The sequence below is a fragment of the Magnolia sinica genome, chromosome 9, assembly GCF_029962835.1.
Source record: "Magnolia sinica isolate HGM2019 chromosome 9, MsV1, whole genome shotgun sequence".
Lineage (NCBI taxonomy): Eukaryota > Viridiplantae > Streptophyta > Magnoliopsida > Magnoliales > Magnoliaceae > Magnolia > Magnolia sinica.
Window position 1 is genome coordinate 39,266,494 of NC_080581.1, and position 25,404 is coordinate 39,291,897.

General features: G+C 40.8%; 1 protein-coding gene across 2 annotated transcripts in view; it reads right to left on the minus strand.

Moving 5' to 3' along the window:
* LOC131255383 (exocyst complex component SEC10b-like) overlaps positions 1-24,788 on the minus strand; it is a 48,200-nt gene extending 23,412 nt beyond the window's left edge. The window contains exons 1-14 of one of the 2 annotated variants that reach the window (XM_058256079.1): positions 24,658-24,785; positions 21,543-21,625; positions 19,847-19,960; positions 19,501-19,743; positions 19,337-19,411; positions 16,376-16,477; positions 15,727-15,777; positions 15,507-15,612; positions 14,178-14,297; positions 13,991-14,082; positions 7,822-7,990; positions 7,657-7,733; positions 7,412-7,510; positions 7,223-7,313 (exon numbers count right to left, since the gene is read on the minus strand). In XM_058256079.1, coding sequence (XP_058112062.1) covers positions 7,223-7,313; positions 7,412-7,510; positions 7,657-7,733; positions 7,822-7,990; positions 13,991-14,082; positions 14,178-14,297; positions 15,507-15,612; positions 15,727-15,777; positions 16,376-16,477; positions 19,337-19,411; positions 19,501-19,743; positions 19,847-19,960 — 1,339 coding nt within the window. In that variant the 5' untranslated portion in view covers positions 21,543-21,625; positions 24,658-24,785. Of the gene's footprint in view, positions 1-7,222; positions 7,314-7,411; positions 7,511-7,656; positions 7,734-7,821; positions 7,991-13,990; positions 14,083-14,177; positions 14,298-15,506; positions 15,613-15,726; positions 15,778-16,375; positions 16,478-19,336; positions 19,412-19,500; positions 19,744-19,846; positions 19,961-21,542; positions 21,626-24,657 lie in introns of both variants that reach the window. The other variant, XM_058256078.1, reaches the window with a different exon arrangement.
* Positions 24,789-25,404: the final 616 nt, after the last annotated feature.

Consider the following 25,404-nt stretch of genomic DNA (forward strand, 5'->3'; position numbering starts at 1 on the left):
CCGATAATGGACCCGACACTTGGCGCAGGGAGGCCACATGAAGAGACTGACGGAACGCGATCCTGAGCAACCACAGGGGTGGGGCCACACGTCTTGTGCTGGAGGGTAGCTCTGCCCGAGGACCTACAGACGTCGAGGGGAGTAGAGGCCTCGGACGAAGAGGAAGAACGCTCGCCACCTGTAAAGATCGCAGCCACTCAACGTGGCGAAGTGTTTGGGTCCCAAGCCTCCGAGTGCATCGAGATAGGGGGCGAGATGGACAAGGAACCATGTGGCGCAGGACCAAACGTGGTAAAAGAACTCTCCGCCGCCTTATCGACTGACAGCGAGGCACGTGTCTTGCTAGAAGGGACGGTGTCAACACCCGCATTAAAGCCTAGCACAATCGATGAAGCGCGCGAGTCGGCCGAACGGAAGTCGCGAGGACTGACTGAACGGCCATCCTACAGCTGGACGCGTGGCGAACTTTGATCGAGGGGGAGGGCCGGATGGGGAACACGTGTCTCCGAGAGCTCCGAAAGCGCCCGCGTTTCATCGAGATGAGAATCGACTTCCTTTGAGAGAAGGCAGGACGTGGAGGGAGGGACACGTGGCGAGATCGAAGGCAGGGAGAGGGCATGATCAAACACATGAGTCTCCATCGGATCCTGGGGAGGGATCGGGAATCGATTGCGCTGATCTGGCGGGACCCGTAAATGATTCGGTGCTCCGCGGGTGTCCTGAATCTATGCTCCTTCCACAGGTCGAACCAACGGGACATCGTGAGATTGCTCCTTTGTTCGCCAGTAATCCCCCCCCACCTGGGGTATGATTCGCTGATCATTTCCAGTTGGACGGGGAGGACAATGACCCTGTCTTCCACGGCAACCCTGATATGAGGAGGGAGGGGATCCCCTTTACGTCTTCAAACGCGAATTCGGATCACAGCCATTTCCGCTCCAATCCTAGTCTTTGGGTCCAACTCGATGAGAGAGCCTAGAACCGATGCAGCTTGGATGAAAAATTCATCATACCAAAATTCCAACAAAATGCCCCAAATGAGAATCCACAAGGATTCCATTCCAAACATGGAGTAGTCTTCCCATTTTTGAACTTTAGACACCGGCCCATTCGTATGAAGCACACCTACGATGAGGAGAGAATCCAGATTAACACTCGGGCAGACGTTGAGCCAGAGATCATCATAACCGATGGGCTTAATAGTGTATTGACTGGGTTGTATGCCGCAGCACTCATCGACCCACCTTCGCACCTGAGGGATGGAAGCAGCGTGCTTAGTGGTTATCACTATTGAGTTCTGCAGTTCAGACTAAGATCGAAGGAAACGGTCTTGAGGAATGCGTATGTCGTACGACGGCTGTTTGTCCTTGGCAGCTTGATGAATCACTTTATCAGAGTGATGGATATCCTGTATATCCCCAGGATTCATTTTCTGCAATTGATTGGATGAAGAAGCTTTAGAGGAGTTTATGAGCACTTCTTTGAAAGATAAACCCAATTTGTGAGGAGCCGGGTCGAAAGGTGTGGAAGATTTGGAAGGGGGCCGCTTTAGGGTAGAGGTGCCGACAGTAACAGACTGATATTTTCCCCGGTCAGGCCCAAATCGGGCCCTTTGCACCAACATCTTTTTGCCAGCGAAACTAACGCCATGTAGCATCTCAACAGCTCTGGCCAACTCAGTTTCGTTGCTCATTCGAACGAGCGCGAAGCCTCGGTATCGACCATTCTCTATCTTTGGGCATAACGACTTCCATGACAGCTCCCGCCCGACCGAAGATTCTCTCGAGGTTGAGAGGGAACCAACCAGAAGGATAACCTTTTACAAAGATGGTAGGGTATGAGTCGTATTTACCTCTCCCGTAACGTTTTTGAGGCCGTTTGTGTTTCCTGGAATGAATTTGTTTCCACTCTCCTTCTTCTCCGATCGCGAAATCACCGGGATGGTCCCTTACAGTCTTACCTTTCTCTCCGTCGTCGGTCGGTTCCTCGCCACCTTTACTATCGGCGTTGCTGTCGTTACCACCGCTACCACCTACCTTTGCCATCGTTGCCATCGCTACCACCTGAGGAATTACTCCAGTTTCAACTGAGATCAGTCGATAATGCAGTCTTTTACGACCATCAGTTCGAAGGTCTTGTGCAATCCCACCCCGTATAAAATGCTGCTCTGCAATAGATAACCCCACCATCCCAAAGGGCTCCAAATAAAAGGATTCTTTGAAACACAAGTAATGTGTCTACATTAACACCCGTCTATGTCTAAAACTTATGTACATTTCACAGTGACAACCAACCGGTACTTTTCTTTCTTTCTTTCTTTTTTAACGGTTAGGCGAAGTGGGGATGACATTTTACTGGTATGCCTATTTCCATCTAAGTTCCTCACTGTGTGGTGCTTTTGAGCACCAAGGCTTAAAGAATGTGATTACCCTGCATTTGAATAAATGATGCTATTTGGCAATCACTCAAGCATGGGTATTGGTGTTGACTGAATAAATGAATGAATAAATGGTCGACCAACTCCTCATTGTAGCATAAGTGCATAACAAGCACACGTTTGGAATCATCATTCCACGCCGTAATAAATTGTGAATGACAAGGACCTTTCTGCCCACAAATGTCACTGCCTTGGTGGCGCTCCATAAGACCAAACATGAGTTGGGTGGTATTCAATTTGTTGGACAACCCCCCCGGCAAACTAGTTTCTTGTAATGAGACTTCATCGAGAACTTTCCAGATTTGTCAATGAGCCACATTAAGGTATCTTCCTATGAAAGTACTGGATGCCAAGATGCCAAGAGACCCAAGAGCCTTAGAAACTCCTCTACCTCTTCATCATTAAGATTTCTTCTACAGGGAGGGGCCCAAATTGCTTCTTCACCTTGAATGGATAAACATTCTTCTACCAACACATTCACATCTATGGCGACTTGCTAGACGAGGAAATAAAACATTTAGACTTTTATTCTCGACCCATACAACCTGCCCAAAACCGGATCTTCTTTCCATTCCCAAGTGAAAGTCCCATATTTTCAAGAACTATATTTTATTTTTTATTTTTTGAAGAGACACCGTCTTCCATAATGAAGACCTATACAAAGAATACTCTTTTATCCATCTACCCCGTTCCTTGACTCCATATTTTCTACCCACTACTCTCCAAAAGCTTCCTTCCTCAACGCCAAACCTCCAAACCCACTTTCCCAATAATGTTGTCCATTAACTCTAGACTGAGCAATCCTACACACCCCCGAATTTGCACACTTCCCATTTTAGCAAATGGAATTTATGGTTATCTTCCAAATCTTTCCATAAAAATATCGCTTGATCTTGTCTAGTTTAGCCACCGCTGATTTTGGACATTTGAACGTGGACATAAAATAAACTAGAAGATTGGACATTACCAACTTGATTAGTGTCAGACTCCCACCTAAAGAAAGATGTCTACCCCTCTAAGATGAAAGTTTTCTTTCAAATCTTTCAATCTTTATCCCACAGATGCTTAGCCAGCTTCCCAATGCATAAGGGAAGCCCCAAATATGAGGACGGGAAGGAGCTAGTCGTACGTCTGAACCGAACTGCAAAACCATTAATCTCCTCCACAGAGCGGCCCACCCCCAACATTTCACTTTTGGCCATGTTGACTTTTAATCTCGAAATAACCTCGAAACAATGAATTATTGATGCAGGACAATTAACCACTTACTCTAAAAACTCGAACTAATAGGGCATGGCAAATTAATCCCTTTATTTCATAGCCCAGGCCCCACATCCATGGGTTAGGTCCTCGACCGAACCCTTCTCGTGGGCCCCAAATCCATGGGTCCCGCCCCTTCATGGGCCCCAAATCACATGGGTTCCGCCCAGCGTTCGAAATATCAATATCGCTACAAGTTTCGTTGGCTAGGGATACGGAAACAATATCGATATCGTCAATAATATCATTTGATAACTGGAAATGCGGGAAACGTGGGGAAAACGGTGGAATTTTCAGCAAAACTTCAGGACATGTTAAAACGCACACATTTGCATATTTAGATTTTTTTTTAAAAAAAATGCAAAAAAGAATGCATATATAACAAGTTTCCATTCAATGGGGCCTTAAAAGCATGTACTGTTGTAAGAAATCAGTCCAACCATCCCATCCGCCCTATTTAACCATCTAAACATCCATCAATATTAATCATCAACAATTGGAAAGGAAACGAAAGATTGTGGTCTCAATATCGTGCATGTTGCGATATCGATAATATCAAAATATTATTAATATTATCAATGACAAATTGTACACTACATACAACCATGTGCCTATGAAAAAAAAAAATTGAAATAAAAAATTTTCTGATAAACAAAAATTTGATGATATCAATACCTAGGTGATATTATTGAAATACCGTCGATGCACTTATGACACAAGCATTACTTAGAATTTACATAGTAAAAAATATTGGCGATACAATGGCGATATTGATGCATTGGCAATACAAACGACGCCTACAATTTTCATAGTTGAAAATATTGGTGATTACATTAGCAATATTGATACGTTGACGATACTTAGCGATACATTGCTAATACCTGGAATTTATGATACTACCAGCGTTATCGGTATCGCTACTAGTGTTATCAATATCACTGAGCTCCAAATAAAGATAATATAGGAGATATTTTGATAATATCGGAGATAATTCTAACACTAGTTCCGCCTCACATGGACCCAAATCACAAGAGCTCCGCTGGCCGCCCACCCCAAGTGTGCCTCCACATCCCATAGGCCACCCCACTCGAGCCCGGTGTGAAAATGCCCCTGCATTAATTATTGTCCTCAGATTGTTGACTTTCCTTTCGTCTACCTCGCATAAGAGTAATGTGAGACCAAGAAGCACCCCAAAATAGTGTCTCCAAATCCCTAGATTTCCAATTTACGATTTACAATTCGAGTAAAATCTTAAGTGAAATAATTTGGATCCCTTTTAGATGAATCCTACAATTCTATGTTTTGAATCCTACGATTTACGATTCAAATTTTACTTCTCTTTTGTTTTAAGCTTTACTTGGCTTTCATTTTATGTTTTTAAATTAGTGGGGACTTCAAGAATCATTTAGAAGAGGTCAATTATTTTATCCTATTCTTTATAAGAGATTACATGGATACTCTCTTCAGTGTTAAATTTTTTTACTTTCATTATTTCTTACTTCTTAACTAGTCGAAACACCAAATTGAAGTGGTGTTAAGACGGATGAATGGCAAGACGAGGAAGGATATAATTAGAAACCTATGCATCTAAGGGAACTTAGGTGTAGCATCAATAGGCAATAAGATTAGGGAAGGTTTGGCCATGAGAATTGGAGACCAAGAGCTGCGCAGATTAGAAGTGACTATTCCAATTAAAGGCTATACAAAAGGGCCAAGGGAAGGCCCAAAAGGGCATGGGGGAGGTAGAAAGAAAAGACTTGATGACCTATGATTTAACTAAAGATATGATTAGAATGGAATGACAAAACATGATTCGTTTAGCTAGCCCTAAGTAGTTGGGATAAGCTTAGATCATGATGGTTAAGATAATGATGATGGTTAAGCTTATGTGGATGGCTTCTATTGGTTGGATTATAAATAAAAAGGCCTCTCTATGTAGGAGAGAAGGCATCTTCTTTTCTTTTATTGAAAATTCTTCGCAGGTTTGCGCATGTGTGAAAGAGAGAACCTTGAACCATGTTTATCCCTGGGTCCCACCATATTACACCAACCCAGTGAGCCAACCATTGTATCATTAACTAGAAGTCACCTTCACTTGCATTGTTTTCCTTCTCTTGTGCTATGATTCACACTAAACAACCCTAGATCCAAATGGGTGCAACATCCGCTGGTATCAGAACCTAAGCAATTCCGGATAAAAAAAATTTCCTTTCATATTATTTCTTTCTATTTTCATCATGCCTCCAGCCTAAAGAGGAGGAGAATTCATTGGGCCCTCAGATGAACTGGCAATGGTATGAAATATGAGGAAATTGCCAAACAAGCTAAGGAAATGGCCAAACTTTGAATGCCAGTGGAGGAACTGACTACGACCACAGCAACCTCACAATCTGCCGCATGATGATGTGGAGCAAAATTCCGAGGAAGAAGAGGTCCCCCTCGTAAGGTTCTGCTGAGGGACGTCTATGAGCTGGATGACAATGTTAACCCCTTGCATAACCATTCTTTGTGTCAGGAATCAAATGTAGGGGCTACTCCAGTTCATTATTCAAACCAACGTGCATATTCAATATCCAGCTTATAAGGTATATGCATCTGCATTGTGGGAACAACTATGGGTTGCATGACAGCATCGATGGCACACCCAAGATTGTTTTGTGGGATAAGATGAGGAGGCTCCTGTGAGAGACCTTCATGCCCTTGAATTGCATACATACGATATATGAGTGTCTTCACTCTTCAGTGGGAGATCGAACCGTACATGAATACATTAAAGAATTTAATTAGCTCGTAGTGCCCAATGACCCGTGAATCCAAGGATCAAAAGGTTGCGAGGTATGTTAGTAGGCATTGACCAAGCATCAGGGACGTTCTCCAACTGCACCCTCTATGGACCATAAGGGAAACGTATCAATGGGCCACAATTGTGGAAGGCTACCATCAAGAAAAGAATCCTACTATCATGGTGTAACGACAAAAGACATACATAGTGAAGAAAAATGACAGAGGATGGCTTCAAGGTCACAATTTCCAACAGGGATTTCTGCCCTTAACATGCCTTACTTCCCCTCCACCTACTCTAACATATCTCCCTTTGACAGTTTGGGTATTGCTGCCACAAGCATCTCAGCTTCCCTCAAATGGAACAGCTAAAAAGAAATGGTTCACTGTGCTTTTTTGCAAGCTAGTTCTCCTTGCCATGACCACTTCTATACACACAAGACTTTTACGATTAATAAATTTGCAATCTTACCTTTTCAATGTAGTACTAGTTATGTCCGCATCAATGACTTAGAAATTTGGGACACGCTCTGATTGCTTTAAATATGTCATTTTCATGTTGTATTAGTAGAATGCACATGCCATTTAAATAGCTCCTAGTGGCAAAAACTTCAACAAACTGTTTTGAATAAACCTAAATTTGAAAAGAGCAACCTCATCCAAAAACTTCAAATGAGCAACTAGAGAAATTGAGGTTTCAGAATATATATAGGGAAAACGCAATCCCAAAAAATATCAGATTACCTTCAATATCCAAGTCACCACACCCCACAGACCTCAACTCTTTAGCAAGTTCCTGTGTCTTTTCATATGCCACTGCTAGAATTCTAAGATACTAGAGCCTCACCTCAAACAACAAGAAGTAAACATCTTAGGAAACTTCAGATTTGTATCAGGGAAGCAGGAAAATATATTATAATAGGTTCAACTCACTTGTAGAAGTCCGCCTTCATCAACAGGAGGTATGTTCAAGAGTGAGGGTTTCACCAATAGTTTGTCCAGAACTGCTGTTACTCTCTGCTCTAAAACACGCTGCCAACATCCACAGTAAAAAATAATAATAATGATAATAAATAAAAAATACTTGCGAATTGCAATACATTGAAAAATATCTTTGACATAATCCTGAAATTTTGGGTTCCAGATAACATTCACAAAAAACCATACATCCTGAATACCTGAACTAGGATTGACATCACGTCATTAGGAGAAGGGAATACAGCCATAATGGTGGCAGCCTCTTTTCGCACAGTCTCTGAAAAACAAACCACCCAAATGTATCAGATCCACCATCCACATCTGTTAACCAAATGTTAAAGAGGTCAAGGAACAATTTGTAAAACCTGTGATTTCTTTGTACAGAGCAGAAAGACCACGTGCAACATTACTAGGGCCAGCTTGCAAGCCCTGATCACCAAGAACCAACCTGGTGTCTGAATTCATCCCTTCCACATCAATAAACATTGGTCGAGATGCCACATAATGTTGCATGGCACTAGTACCCCTGTTAAACTGCATTGACAAACTAACCAGTGAGAAACCAAATTTCACCTAATCGTCAAATTCTATTTCTAGCTTACTGGATTTATCCTGAAATTTTAATTTGCATACATTTAAGGATGCTATTACTATGAGCATATGATGCATGTGTCATGGAGTTCTACCAGTCATGCCCTAAGCATCTCTATTGCACACATAGCACTTATGCACAGTGGCACACATGATACTTCTGTATAGTGGTCAGGACTGTTGATTTTGTGTGAGCCACATGGTTGGGACAAATCGTGAAAACTCAAGGAGATTGGACCATGCCACTATCTGATTAGTGGCATGGGAAAAGGAATAGTTAAGCTAAAACCATGGAGTGGTCCACATTCGATGGGCAAGACTCAAAACAATGAGATGTTTCACCAAGGTTTTTGGTCTTCAATCAATGTGGTCCACCAGATCAACAGTCCCAATAACCATACATGTTTGTCATGCTTACAGTGAGGAACTGCATAGTACTGCTATATAGTGAGCTGCATGATAGATAGATGGATAATAAAATTACAATTTTTTTTAAGTGTGGCAAATTGGGACACTGATGTTGCGCTTGTCTTCACAGATAGCGTGGACATGATAGAATCTCAAACATCAAAGTGGACCAGAGAGAAACAAGAAGGTGATATGGATGACAGCAACATCAGTTGGAATGAATTCTATCAATGTTATTTGAAGTTTAAAACACTTTAGGTGGATTATTTATTTTTCTTGGTTTTCATGTTTATTGGAGCTACACTTCAATTCCTAAAGGTATTTTCCTCCTGTTGAGTTGATTCTCCTTCTTTGTTCAATGTTCTTATTTGTTAACCCAAGAACTACAAACCACAAAAGTAGAGTGGTAAATTTAGCAAATAATCATTACCACAATCTTTTCCTATTAAATAAATGGCATGTAGCTAATCGTCATGCTCCCAAGAGCATGGTGTGCTGTAAAAGCCATTACGTAAAGGTAACGGTGGCAACCGTTACACGTTATGGGGTCGTAAAGGCCGTCATGGCTGTTACAAAAAAAAAAAAAAAAAAGGACCTGTAAAGGCCATTACAACCCCAGTAACAGCCTGTTATGACCCCTGTAAAGGCCGTAATGGCCCCCTAATGGTCCATTACGAGGCCGATACAGGTACTTCAGGGTTTGTTTTTTCAATAATAAAAAGAAAAAGACCATAACAGCTGTTACAGGGGCCATAACAGCTGTTACAACCCATATTGTAAAGGTAACGATGGTGCCCGTTATGGCCACCATTACCGTTACGAAATACCTTGCCCAAGAGCGTATAATCATATTTAAGGCCCATCCAAAGCAAGGTTACTAAGGGGTTGTAAGTTGTAACGCATGCAGGATAGGAGAGACACAACAGCACCGAAGGTGATCAACAAAAAGCAAGTACATGTGGAATGAGGGAGTAGGTGCCAATAGGCCAAGGAGGGAGAGGTCCCATGATGTGTTGGTGTCATTGGAGGCATAGCTTGCACTGGTGGAGCTTGATATAGGCGCTAAGCAAGAGCAGTTTGAAGTGATGAGAAATAGCATCATAGAGCTTGACAATGGGCTTGAGGAACTTAAGGGCGAGATGCATTAAACTTGTTGGCCGACACACAGCATCAAGAGAGGGAGGCCTTCCAGGATATGGTGATGGAGACTAGTTGCACGAGGTGTGAAGTCGAGACTAGGGAAGCATCTATTTTAAAATGTTCGCAAGTATAAAACAACTAGGAAGTGGGAGCCGGAGCATGAGCACAAAGCACGATTCAAAGCAAAAGCAATACCTTGATAGAAGGATCATGCAACTAATTGGAGACCCTCAACATGCTAACGGGGGTATGTCCAGGGTGGTGCAACGAAGGTATGGATGTTGGACCCTAAGACCTTCAACCGATCAAGGGACACTAGGAAGCTGGACAATTTCCTATGACAACTGGAGCTGGACTTTTGAGGCCATCTCACTAGAAGATGAGTGAGGAGAGGTGAGGATTGCGGCAATGTACCTCAATGACACGGCGACTCTATGGTGGAAGCGAGTTGCCGTGGGACATGGAAAGAAAAGCATGCATGATTGACGCTTGGGATGACTTCAAAAGGGAAATCAAGAAGCAATTCTATCCCAAGAATGTTGAGTACTTGGCACAATGAAACTTATAAAGTTTGAAGTAGGCAGGCTCGATTCACGAGTATGTCAAGGTGCCCTAGAAGGAACTGTTCAACTTCATGGACACAAGTTGTAGCATTAGGCGCAACAGAAATTGCAATATTAGGGCGTGTAGGACCTAGCTTCAGCAATGCAGTGGTAGAGAGCATGATTAAGTCCATAGGGGGTGACTATTCCAGGACAACGATCACCTTGAAGGGATAGTCATAGTGAGGACTTCACTGAATGTGATGGATTGGGCAAGCCATTAGGCGGCAAAGATGAAAAAGGTGTTAGGGACAAGAAGGATGACAAGGACAAATGGGATGTATCCAAGCAAGTCCAGGTTACGGGATCTGAAATGCTTCATCTACAATGGACTTGTGTCGCTAGCGATTCCCAAAGAGATGGGTCTAAACACCCTAATTACGAAGCTAGATGAAAAGGAGGACATCTAATGGGGATATGCATATTGGGTTTGGTGCAACTCCTTAACACTATAGAGGACAAGTCCAACAACTAAGAGAAGAGCTAAACTTGCTTCATTTGTGACAACGACAATAAGAACTACCCACATGAGAAGCCCTTAAGCTTAGTTCGAGTCGGGGAGGAGGACGGAGGGCCGAGAATCAAGTTCCCACATGCATGCAAGGGCAAGTGGCAAAGGAGGCCAGGACCAAGGTGTTCCATAATGGTAATGGTGGCCGTAACAGCCACCCCTGTTACCTTTACGATACAGGGCATAACGGCTGTTACGGCCCCGTAACGGCCATTACGGTCTCTCTTTTTTATTTTTTATTTATTGAAAAAACTCTCGAAAAACTTGTATATGCCTTGTAATGTTGATGAAAAAGTATGAAAAACCTATATACGTCCTGTAATAGACCATTAAGGGACTCTTATGGCCTTTATAGGGGATGTGACGTGCCGTTAACGGCAATTACAGGTCATTTTTTTCCATAACGGTTGTTACAGCTGTTACAACCCCATAACATGTAACGGTTGCCACCGTTACCTTTACGTAATGGCCTTTACGGCACACCATGGCCAGGACACTTGAACGAAAGTTCTTGTATGTAGAATGGCATGTCCAATAGGGCTATGGTGGACAGAAGGTCGACCGACAACTTCATCATGGGAGAGGAGGCAAAGCAATTGGGTCTGATGTTGGTGAAGGACACAAGCAAGATAAGGCAATTAACTCGGAAGCTAAATCGATTCAAAACTTGGCAAAGGACATGGAACTACGTGTTGGTGGGTGGGTTGGCAAGACCAGTCTATCTGCCATTTTGTTAGATGATTCCTAGGTGAGATTGGGCAAGGACTTCTTATACAAGGTGAAAGACATTCCAATGCCCTACCTTGGGGTGATGAGCATCTTGAATGAGAAGCATCTATGCATGATACTAATGGTGCATAAGGGTAAGGCAAAGGTTGGGATGATCTCAGCCTTGCAACTAATCGAGGGAGATAAAGATGGAACGAGGTAGTGTGGCAGTTCGAGGAACCAACATGGAGGATCACGGGCGAGTGGTCGACGAGTATCGACATAATAAGTGAGAAAGATTGTTAGAAACCTATCATTCTCATGGGCCAAGTCTTGGACTTAGCCAAATTTTGCTCTTTTTAGCATTAAATGTATGCTAGAGACAGTGTACATAAGGTGTAGAGTTGTGTAGATACTTCTAGAGTAAGCTAGAAATATGTAGGGAGTTGTAGAGAATCGTAGAAGTGTTTAGAATAGTGTGCAGATACCTAGAGTGCTCTAGAGTTCTCTAGTGGGGTTCTCTAGAGAAACTAAAGTATTCTAGAAGGTTTGTAGATTGTTCATGGCTGTTGGATGATTGCCACATGGCACCATCCTAGTCATTGATTGAGAAATCTAGAATGTTCATAAGTCTATTATAAGGAGGGTTCCTGATTTGTAACCATCCAAAAAGAGTTGTAAGCTTGGGAGCTCTTGTTCATGCAAAAAGATTCTCCCATTCTCTTATGTCTCTCTTGCATTCTAGTGCACTGGCGCATATCATGTGGTGTATGCACTTGAGGGAAAGGTTGATTCGTTCACAATGGGACTGTTTATCGAGTAATGAATGATCTATGCTTGGGAAAGAACTCGCCATCACAATTGGCATCAAATTGGATAGGATACTGTTAAGGGTCAAATATTGCATATTATCCCCCATTTATATCTTGATTTTATGAACATGATAATGCGTAATGTTCTATTTTACTCATGTTTGTGTTGCAAGGAGAATTTAAAAGCTTTGATTAAAAATGGTGCTAAAAGCATGGATTTGATGCTCAAGAATCATCAAGGCAAGGGATGGATCTTAGGAGACCAAGATTGAAAAATTCACATGCCAACGATCCAAGAAAACCAAGTGAGGAATGAAGAGAATCAAAGATTTGAAGTAAAGAAAAGGAATCCTGAAATCGTCCTAAAAAAGCATATTCTAAAACTCTGGGTCATTCTGTGAAATTGCGCAAAGTGAAGTCTATTTTGAAAAATTGCACAGAGTGAAGTCTATTTTAGCAAACTGCGTAAATTTGAGGCGGTTTCTAGAGTTTTCCGACTAAGTGCGAAAGTTGGAGTTCCACAACTATAAATAGAACTCTCTAGGATGTTCCTAAGCATCTTATAGGGTTTAAGGAGTGGAGCAAAAGGGTGGAGAAGCCGTCGCCAAGAGTTTTTTTTTCTTCTTCCTTAATTGTTTTCATGTTTTTCTTAAGAGACTTTGGTCCAATTATGTTTATGGTTGGTTAAACCTCTTAGCTAGAGCTAAGAGGTGAAGATTGTAACGTGATGGGATGTTTCTCTTGCTTTGATTCATGTTTATGTTGAACCTTCTTTGATTCTAATTTGATATTTAAGGAATGCTTTTAGTTTTTAATGGTTTATTGTAACTCAAATTACAATAGATCTGCAATAGTTTTGAGTATCTTCTTTTCCTGATTTTGAGATTGTGGGATTGGTAAATCATGTTGTTGGCCATCGTCCCATGGGCATGGTTTGGTGATGAAGAATCCCTTCCAATTATCACAATTCTCCTCCATTGAGAATTAAGTAGGTCAAGGAAAGTTCAGATTTGATCTTAATTGTTATATCTTCCAATTTGATAGGATAAGACTCCAATTCCAATTGTAGTACTTGAATCAAGTAAGAGGGCTCCCTAATCACTGCAAGTAGATCCTTGGCGCTCTAGTTCACTTTTGATATTTGATAAATTCTTCACAATTACTCTCTTTTATTCCATATTTAGATTTAGATCTTTTTCTAGTTCTAGTTCTTGTTAGAATACGTACAAGTTTAGTCCCTGTGGATTCGACCTCATTTTCACAAGTTATTACTACATCGCAACCCTACACTTGGGGTTGTGAATACATACCCCCTTTTAGTTTTGTTTTGAGTGGGAGAGGAAACAAAATGGATTGGAGATTGGTGCCTAGTGCCATCTCCCTCTCTGCAGAAACAGGCCCTCCACCAATACTTGAGCCATGAAAAGCAAAAATGGGACAGTAAATTTTCCCCGACATATCTTACATTAGAAAATCCTTTTGATCTCTTAAAGTAACCAAAATGTTGACAAAAATAAAATAAAATACCACGTATTATTGCATCGATGTCATGAAAGGTTCCATATACACTATCCCCTTGTCAGTAACCGTTGTGTGAGCATCTTCAATCAAGGAATATAGATAGGTACAACTACAACTTGCAAGTCGGCAATACACTGAAAACATTTTAAAGTGTCATCGAACCATCAAATAGATAAGGACAAGAAAATGTTGAGAGCAGGATAAGATAACATTTTTAGACAGAATAATTTTCAGAAATTACTTGTGACAAGATTTTAGCGCATTCTCCCATTGTTGATAATTCTCGCCTCTGTGAGGCTGCATCAAACCTAGCCAATAATCTATTCTCCAGTTCTGACATAGAAACATAAAACCCACAGCTCAATAAATGGAAGTGTCATTTACCAAGCAAACAACAAAAAGGAAGCAATGGACAGTCATCAAGTTACCGTTGCAATAGTCTTGGAGATTTGAGACAGCAACTTCCAAACCCCTGCTCGCATTTGCATTTCCCATAACAGATGGCACAGCGATGCCATGCCCTCCAATATCCTCCTCAGCAAATGCACCTGAAATAAGAGGGTGCATAGTACTATAGTTATGAACTGCTAGCCTAACTGTCGTACAAGGCAATACTTATTTCATTTAGATTTGAATAAATTAGAAAAAGAAATGGAACCACACAAGGAAAGATATCCAATCTTCTCTATTTCATGCCATCATGCAAACAATTTTTGTTGCATATCATTTTCTTATAAGATACAAATGTAGTTTGTCAAACTAACAAGTTTAGTGACAGATACAATTAAAATGTGCATTGATCAGCCAGTGCAGGTTTACAATGACACTATCATCATCATAGAGCTGTCGCGAATAACAACGACACTAAGGGCCTATTTGGATTGGTGGAATCCAGAAAGCAAATTTGGAAAGGGAAGAATCAAATCGGAGGAAATTTGCGTGATCGAGAAAGAAGAGGAAGCCGACTTAGCATCTCTTGCTCTTAGCCATTATTTGTGGTATATGGCTTGAGCACAATAATAGGACTTTCAACAACAAGTTGGCTTCTCTAGCGCAAGTGTTTTTCAAGAGTAGATGGAATAGGCTAGAGCCACCAAATTGCATAGGGATTGCCCATTGGGGATTTTCCAGGTGAGTCGGGGGGGAGGTGGTGTTCCTCTTTGTACTGGCTGGATGATCTCTCATGTCGTCATCCTCTTTGTTCTCTTTTCCCATTACTTTAAAATATATATATATATATATATATATATATATATATATATATATATTTGGAGTTACCCTTCAAAAAGAAGTTCCAAAGAGCCTTGAGAACAAGGATGCAAGCGCATAGACCAACACATACATTCTGCCGGAAATTTAATATGTGATGGCAGAATTGAAGATAAGGGGGGCACAGATTGTGGTCCAAAGTTGTCCTGATAATGGTCCAAAGTTGTCCTGATAATGGGCCTAAAGGTCCAGTACTACCTTACATCCTTACGATTGACAACGCCTGGTCTGATACTGAAACCTGCCAAGTGCCTCACTACTAGGAAAAAAAAAAGCGCAACCAAAGCATCCTCTACAGGGGTGCCTTTCGAGGATAAGCAGAGAAAAGTTGACCACTCAGGTACAAGATACGTGTATGGACTTTGATTACCACCAGATAAGCACAACATAACATAATGATAAAAGAAAAACATCAGAATTAATGATATGTGGAGGTCCAAAAAGGGAATATGTGGTAGTTTTTTTTCAATGAAAGAATGTGATCTTACGCAATTTCTGTGCAATTGAAGCAGCCTCAGCAACGCGACTGTCATCTATAAACAGGGATGAAAGTTCCATTAGGTCACCTGGACTGCTATTGAACTCCATCAAGTACTGCAGGAATTATGTTTAGAACATGGCATAAAGCATTCAGTAAAGGGAAAGAGAGATAGAGAGAGAGAGAGTGCTCAACAAGATACAAGATGGAAGATAATTTAATGTGTATACCCTTATAAGTTCTATAGTTTGACTTGCAGTTTCTCTCTGAGAATCTGCACTCTGATAAGCAAGAATCAAATTCATTAAATCAACATGCACCATAATCCAATTTTGTGTGCATATGAAAACACAGAGTAAAAAAGTACAAGAGGCACCAGAGATTGTTAGTAATCAAAGACTAATATGCATACTATGAGTGAACAGAACAAGCTCAATAATCATATCCAGCTGGATAGTGAAGCTGGTTATGATGCCACCCCAACAGGCATGAACAGGAATAGTCTCCACAGGCTTCTAACGAGGTGAGGCCTCAAAAAACCAGACCAGAAGAAGGAAAAAATGGGGAAAATTTTTACTCAATGGTCAATCCTCATAAACAAGGTATTCAATAATGGTAACAGTAGCCATAACGGCCAGCCTTATGGTCGTTACAATACGGGCCATTATGGCCCTGTAATGGTCAAAAAAAATAATTTCAAAGGAAGAAAATGTATCAGACTGTTATGGCTGTTACAGGGCCATTATGGCCCATTTTTTCCAGAATGGCTGTTACAGCCCCATATTATGTAACAGCACCCACCGTTACCGTTATGTAATGGCCGTTACAGCCATTATGTGACCATTTTTTAATACCATGCTCATAAAGAATCAGTTTTACCTGCAGATGATCTCCAATTTTGGCAGCAGTCTGTCCCACGCTAGAGATACGTGAATCCAGCCTAGCAAAACTATCAAATAGCCCATCTACACCTTTTTCTAGCTGAAAACATGAATTTAAAATTGTAAATTAAGCCAAATGTACATCAGAAAATTCATCCTTTACCACATTTACACCTACAACACCCAGAACCTTCAAAGCCCCCAAGGTTGCTGGATATAACACTAATGACATATCATGGCTATGGATATGGATAAAACACCTACAATTACAAAGTACATGTAAAAATTATGCATGTATACACACGCACACTCACACATATCTTAAATGTATGTTTGCATAAGAAAAGAATTAAGCATATAGTTGTGTTAAGCATATAGTTGTGTTTCATGCCTTGAGATTTGGGTGCCAAGTGAACCCAACACCTAACCCATATACATTCCCCACAACATATGCATACCTATGTTACATAGGTACTGCACAACCACAGTATGTGAGCATTTAAATTTGTTGTTCTTCTATCAGCAGGATAAATAAACGCCACTAGCACACAATCACCAATACCATGCCTCATCTATTTGGCATCACAAATAGTGGCAGAAGTTTTGTATTTAAAATTCACCTCCACCAACAATATGCCTAATTTCTTTCCAAGAAGTTGTTCTTGCTGCAAGAACCTTTGGTTATAGTTCATTTTTTTATTGATTCAGTTGTAATTCTTTTCAATCAATCTTAGTAAGATAACCTAGATGTTCTTGATTTAAATAATAATAATAATAATAATAATAATAATAAAAAGATTAATCGGTGGGATAAGTAGATCCCTTTAACGGATACTGCATATCAGTTATGCTCTTAAGTTTGTACACAAAAGACAAAAGTGCATCTACAGCAAAAACTTTTCCGATGTGACATGCAAGTGAAATGGTGAAGGATCCTCGCTTGGCATATGTGCATGAGATCCAGGACATTCATCAGATGAGGACCACCATGAATATGCACTGGCCCAAATTAAGCCTGATCAACTCGTTAGGTTGATCCTTCAAAAACAAATATTCATTAGGTTGACCACGCTGGTGGGAGAAGCACAGATCATTCAAAGAGGAGACCAGTTGTCCACATCAAAATTAAGCAGACTCACCTGAATTTCAGATGAGAGCATATTCATCATAGAAACCACCTGATTGATGGCCTGGATCTCTCACATGTATGCCATGTTAGCACAGATGTGGAAAGGCCCCCTTCCCTATCTCACTTGTGAGTCCTGTGTGCATTCCCTTCAATGAACCTGAATAGTACTTCCTGTTCAAGACATCAGAAGAATGTTTAGGTTTGATCTTGAAGAAAGAGGTATTATACAACTTTCCAGCCAAATTTCTGTGCAGTGGTACTTTTGGCATTCATTTTGTCCAATTGGCACTGATGGTTCAGTCATTCAACAAGTTGATATGATGGGTCTCACCATGGATGGCGGCATGGACCAAACCCCCAGCACTAGAGAAGCCTTAAAATCCTTCAATAGGAGGCCAGAAATGGACGGTTAAGAAAACATAACAATGGTTCACATTAAATCAAGAAAATGCTAAAAAGTTTCGTGACAGAATCTTTCAATCTGGGGCATCCTTGGTGCATGGATCATCCTTGGTTACACCTACTATACTAATCATCATCATCATCATCATTCAAGCCTTATCCCAATTAATTGGAGTCAGCTACATGAATCTTGTTCTGCCATTCCACTCGATCAAGGGCCACACCTTCAGTTAGACCACAGGCATGGTATACTGTAACGGTAATGGTGGCCACTACACCGTTACCATTACGATACAGGCTGTAATGGTCACAACAGTCTTTTTATTCAAGGGGGAAAAAACTGTATTGGCCCCATAACTGGCCATTATGGGGCCCATAACGGCCATCACAAGGCCAATGGGTCTTTTTTCCATAACAGCCGTTACAGTCGTTACAACCCCATAACATGTTAATGATTGTCACCGTTACTATTACGTAATGGCCATTACATCACACCTTTAGGTCGTCAAGTCTTTTTCTTACTACCTCCAAACACTTCCTTTTCAGCCTCTTCCCCTTACCCTTTTAGAACCTTCAATTGTACCAACACACTCCTAAACGGCACAATTCTTGGTCTTTGTTGCACATATCCTAACCATCTAAGTCTAATTTCCATCATCTTATTACCTATTGATGCTACTTCTAAGTTCCCTCTATGCATTGCTTACACCAACTATACCAATGGATTAGATAATTGAACCATGAGCCCCGCTAGCACAAACTAGGTGCATAAACATGCTTTACAAACCTTTGGTCCATGCATTGTGATAGCTCCTTGAAAAATCCAAAAGCAAAGAAACCAATAGGGATTATTGATTTCTTATTGTAGGCTGGAAATGGGTAACAGCAGCAATGAGGTGGGGCATACGGAATAGAGATATCAAAGAGATTCTAATGATAAATAGGAATCAGTTGAAGCTGTAAATCAAATGATCCTCCTTTTGGTCATTAATTGGGCAATGTCTTACCATGAATTTAGAGGGATCTCTCTCTGACCTCACAAGGAATTGGAATATTATTACCCAGGATGCAAATTATTTGTTGTTTTATTCAGGGGTGTTTATTATTTTATTTTTTTTGGGTCTGTTTCTTCTTTTCTTCCCTTTGTTGTAGCGGCTGTTTCTGTTGTGGCCAGTTGTTGCATCCATGTTCTTTTTGTTAATAATATTTTTGTTGCCATTAAAAAAAAAATGATGTATTAATGGATAGAGCTCCCTCTGCTTGCTTTTAATTAAATATTGTTGCTTTGAGAGAGACAGAGAGAGAATCACTGCTAAAAATAGTTACATTTCACAGTCAGCCTGCACATAAAAGCATTAAGTTAGCTAAAGGGGGTACTAGATGACACCAGATTAACGTGCAAAATACCACCTTCTAGTAAGTACTAACCTCAGAAAGTGTCTTACAGTGCTTTGAATCTTGGATAGAGACCTCCTTCTTGAGATTATCGAGTTTTGCATCAATCTTCAAACCAAAAAAATATAAAGAAACAACTCAAACAGATGAATTGAGTGTATATATCTTGTCCATTGCCTACGATATCAAGGGTATACCTGCTGTCGAAGATCAACTAACTCTCTGCAAGAATCCTTGAACAAAGATAGGAGACCATCTACTTCAGGAAATAGTGGAGTAGAGGCTCCCTTCGCTGATTTTGTTGTTTCAGATGAACCTCGTAGGTGTCCATTGGATAAAATATCCTGTCCACCCTCTAATGAATCCACATCCTCTTCTTTAAAGGAGGGAAGGAGATCATTTACCAAGTTCCCAAATAATGCGTCAAAAGAAAAATCACCCTGTAAAAAAGAAACTTTCACGTCCACTCCATAGAGAGATATGTTGAGATTAATCATATACTAGCAAATGATTCATGTTCTGTGAATATCTACAAAGGATTACCTTAAAGTCGTCTATGTCCAAAATGAGCGGTAGGGAACTAACAGATGAAGCCTTTGAAGAGGGAATAGCCGTGCCTGTTCTATCTCCCTTGATTCGACCTTTACTTTCTTTCATCTAGTGCATGTATGAAAAAATAAAGAGATTCGAAAGGTCAAAGGCTGATCCATGTTTGCAACTAGGAAATAATTAAACATATTTGACAAGGATTTCCGCAAATTAGAAATGAACAGCCCATGGAAAGCAGTAGTCATTTTACATGTACCAGCTGTAGATGAAAGCAAAATTATTGAATATCCAAAACCTTTCAAACTATGTAACTTGAACACAGACATGCATTGATGTTGATACGGGATGTCAATCAGGGTGTCTTTTAAAAGTCAAATTCAACATAACTTCAATATAATTATTCAAAATAATAAAAATCATAATCTTTATCATTTTAGCCTTTCTCCCAACAATTTGGGGTTAGCTCTTAAATGGTAGATTGGTAGAATCCTTAACAGTAAGCTGCCTACCTGACATCGAACTTCCTCTTTTACACAGGTTCTTGGAACCAGATTTGGCAAAGACTCACAATAACACCACGCACTTCCCAGCACTCTTATAATATTCATGTTGAATTGCATCGTTGTGATCCTACTCGTGGACCATTTTGGTCCTGCCAGTGGTCTTTTGTTATTGTTGGGCCAAAGTATACTTTGGGGTAGAATTTAGGCTCATGGGCTTTTCTTTTGAGCATTTAAGTGAATGGGGGACAATTTTGTAAGTTAAATAAGTCGAAGCCCTAATATAATAAAATAAGAGAGAGCGTGAGAGGCTGTTATAGCGCCTTTCTCTTCCTTCTCCTCTTCTTCTTTTCTTCTCTTATCTTCTCTGTTTTCTCTTTTCCTCTTTCACAATTTCATACTGTCACATCATATCAGAGTGAAATCCATGAATAATTCACTAGAGAAATCTTGGAGTATTCCAAACACCTATCGTGCTGATTGAACCTTAAAAGAGGAGAATCTTTTTTTGTTTTTCACAGAAAACAGAATGTTTTCTACATTGGTTGTCAAGTGAAGGCACCTGGCTGCAGAGTGCCAAAAGTTAACCTGAATTATGGAAACTTGCTGATTTTCATATAAAGGTGATGTTGCAATTATTGTTTCTCCATTATCTTGTAGTGAAAGTCATTTTGAGTAGATTCTTGTTGTCCATGACCTAATTAGTGAGGTACATAATTGATGTTTGGGGTGAAACCTACATCATGAAGAGTTAGAAAGTGATATTCACTATTGTTGTGGGATGTAGTTGAGTGTGAATCTAATTATAGATCAGCATTTTTCATTACAAATTAAATTAAATTCGTTTAAAGTGGCTTATGGATCCTAAAGGTGTGGTTATTGGTTCTTCAACATTGGTTGAGAAGCTCAGTTCCTCGTTTAATGCATCAATTAAATCTGTGAAGCTGAATGCAAGGTATGCAAAAACAGTTACGTAATAGTAACGGTGGCCATCGTTATACGTTACAGGGTTATAATGGTCGTTATGAAAAGCAAGCCTGTAATGCCTCGTTACGGGGCCAATATAGGTTTTTTCAAAAAAAAAAAACATAATGGCCTTTATAGCCCATATTGTAATGGTAATGATGGTGGCCATTACAGCCATCGTTGCCGCTATGGAATACCATGGCTAAATTGTCTGAATTACTTACTCTGGGCTAAATGTGTTGAAGTTTTCCTTTTAGCTCAAGAGAACATCACTTCCTCACGGAGTCTAAACCTTAGGATTCCGATCCTAAACATAGACAGTGCATGTGTGATGATGCTCAAATTAGATCTTGGCAATAAGCAAAGAAAAAAATAAATAAAATAAATTCAGAAAAAAACGATAACAAAATCCCTGGATCTTCTCTCTAATTAGATTGATTTCCAATACCAAAAGATACTTCAAATTGGGTATTCACAATAAGTTGAAGAAAAATCAGACAATAAGCTAATTACAACATTGGAAATCAACACCAACAACAATTTTGATAGGATTCCAGAATGGAAACCCAGCTAGATGGAGATTAGATGGTTTGATGTTAAATAAGTCCTATTTTCGCAGGACACATGGCATGTGAGTTCTCATATGAGGTGTTAAGATTGGGTGTCAATGTGGGCAGATTAAATTAGTTACCTATTTAGGTTGTTTTGATTTTGCTAGTTGCCAAATATTGTGAATCCTTGGCTATTAAAGGACTTACGAGTAATATCATTATATTGAGCATTTTCCATTACCAATAGTGCTTGTTGTAGGAAGTTGATCTTTCCTCAAAGTTGATAGCAGGCAACCGACTAGCGCACCAAAAGCTCCAGAGCTGATGAGGAAGGACCGGTTTATCCCTATATGTAGGCCCTCCTAGGCAAACCCAGGCGAGACCTCCCCATGGGCAACCCCCGCATCGCACCGGTCCTTGAATCACATGGTGCCACAGTAGCCCCTACCTCACGGTCATTCTGCATCTCAGCCCACCTCGTGAGCCACCACACCCAGCATGGAGATATAGTGCATCCTTGGAATCACACTACGATGCCCCAGCATCATCCACCTATGCTGGTAAGGAGACTCAAATACTGGGCTCCCGCTCTAATATCACTTAATGCAAGGAGTACTATCCAACACACCAAAAGCTCCAAAGTTGATGGTGAATGATCGGTTTATCCCTATATGCAGGACCTCCTAGGTAAACCTAGGTGAGACCTCCCCATGGGCAAACCCCGCCTCGCACGGGTCCCTAAATTGCATGACACGGGGGTTGCCCATGGGGAGGTCTTGCTTGGGTTTGCCTTGGAGGGCCTGCATATAGGATAAATCGGTCATTCCCCATTAGCTCAGGAGCTTTTGGTACGTTGGTCGGTTGCCTACTATCAAAATAGTATCAGAGCAGGAGCCCAATATTTGAGTCTCCACACCGGCGTAGGTGATGATGCGGGAGCATCTTGGTGTGATTCCAGGGATGCACTATATCTCCACATTGGAGTGGGGTGGCCCACGATATGGGATTTGTGAAATGCAAAATGGACATGAGGTGAGGCCCACTGTGGGACCATGCAATTCAAGGACCCGTGCAAAGCATGGATTGTCCACGAGGAGGTCTCGCATGAGTTTGCCTAGTAGGGCATGCATATAGGGATAAAACGGTCCTTCCTCATCAGCTTTGGAGCTTTTTGTGAGTTGGTCGGTACTCACTGCATCAGAAGTGGATCAAAACACCTAGATCTTGCTCATTCTTAAGCAAGGATCATATCATTTGGTATCAAAGGATCAATCCTGAGGATGCCCAAGCACGTGACACGAGCTCAACACATGAAATCGATTGAGGCTAAATTTGGAAAGTTGGAAGAAGAAGTGCAGCAACATTCGGCATTGTTGCAAGAGATCAAAGAGACCCTTACTACCATGAGCCTCCAATATGAGCAGTTGGCATCTTCAATAATCAAGGATACAATGGATCAAAGCAACGGTTGAGATATGAGGATTGAATCCAGCAGGTCTAACGGTGGCCCAATAGAGATGGTGTATTGCTCATCCAAGCAAGGTATGCATGTCTCGAATTTCCAACATTTGCTGGCAAAGATTCCACACCATAGGATTAGAGGGTTCTATTAGCATCCTTCCACATGGAGGGGGATGTTGTTCAGTAGTATCAATGGTATGAGAAAACACATGCGACATTAACATGGGTTGGCTTCATCAAGGCCCTATGCCGTTGTGCATACGTTTTGAACCAATTGAATACAAGGAATTTCAATGCCATGCTCGTGAGACTACAATAGATTGGAACTATTTGAGACCAAACTAGTTTAGAGCGAGTTGAAGGACAGAAAGAAAAAGCGCTTGCATTAAGGTCGAAATTCAAATGTTTCAATCCACTACTTTGGCAACCACAATCATGTTGGCAGCCTGGCAAGCATACAGGAAGAGAAACTCCAACAGCTTTGTTGCATCGAGGAGACCAACTGATACTCATTACTACTCTAATGATGCCCAAAGTAGGAGCCGATCCCATAATACTAGATGGCAATGCTAAAGAGGAGATCGAGATGGTAGAGGGATCGAAGGGAGATCAAACCTTGAGGACAAGGTTCTTCGAAGGGGGGAAGAATGGTAGGATTTGAGACTAGAAACCCAGCTAGATGGGGATTAGATGGTATGATTTTGAATAAGTCCTATTTTGGCAGGACATGTAGCATGTGAGTTATCATATGAGGTATTAGTATTGTGTGTGATTGTGGGTAGATTAGATTTTACCTATTTTTGGTTCTTTTGGTTTTGCTAATTGCGAAATATTGTGGGAGTCTTTGACTACTAAAGGACGCATGAATAATATTATTTGATTGAGCATTTTCCATTAAAAACCATGCTTCTTGCACGAGGAGGCTGATCTACCCTCGAAGTGGATCAAAATGCGTAGATCTTGCTCATTTTTAGCAAGGATAATATCAAATCCAGACCCTACTCTACCGATGGAAAGATGAAATGATTGCCAAACTACCGATTATTCTTAGATATCAACAACAGCACTCGTTTCCATGACAACGGTATCATCGATATTTCTACAATGACCAAAACAACCTCTGAAAAAAAAAAAGGAAATAGAAAAAGAAAATAAATTCGGCAAAATAGTAATAGAATTCTTCGAATTTTCGATACCAACATGCATAAATTCAGATCCTTCCAATTGGGTATTCGCTACAAGTCCAAAAAATAATAATAATAAATTAAATTAATAATAAAAAAGAGCTAGTCAAGGAATCAGAAATCGACATGAACAGACGGTTTACCTTCTTGCGAGCAGACTGCACGAGAGAGAGGAATTGCAGGCAGAGGAGATCTCGATTGAACTGAGGTTTTTCTGTTTCGCAGATGATTTTCAGTTTGCAATGCTGGCGAGGCTTAATAAGCAGCCCCAACATTCGCGCGAAGATACTCAAGTTGGCCGTCTGAGTCGCTGGCCCCACGAGCTGAGGTGGCGGGCAGCCGAAAAAAGGGGAACGGATTGGCTACTCCGCCTGCCACCAGCCCGGTGGCTGATGGTCGGTGCTCTGTGGGTCCCTCCATGATATATGTCTTTCATCCATTCCGTTCATCCATTTTTACAGATCATTTTAGGGTCAATCCCAAATTTGAAAGAGATATAAGTCTCAGGTGAACCACACCGTAAGAAAACAATGGTGATTGGATATCTATCACCACACCATTGGAAAATAATAGTGATTGGATATCTATCGTTAAAATCCTCCTAAGGCACACTGTAATGTTTATTTGAAATCCAATTTGTTCATTAGGTCATACAGGGCCAGATGAAGTGAAAAAACAAAAATCAGCTTGATCTAAAACTTTTATGCCCTCAAAAGGTTTTTAATGGTCAACGCTCATTCAACACTGTTTCCTATAGTGTGGTCCACTTGAGATTGAGATATATCTAATTTTTAGTCTCATATCATAAAATGATATGGAAAAATAGATAGACGGCATGGATGAATCACATACATAATAGTGGGGTCCGCAGAGCACCGACCATCATCCAT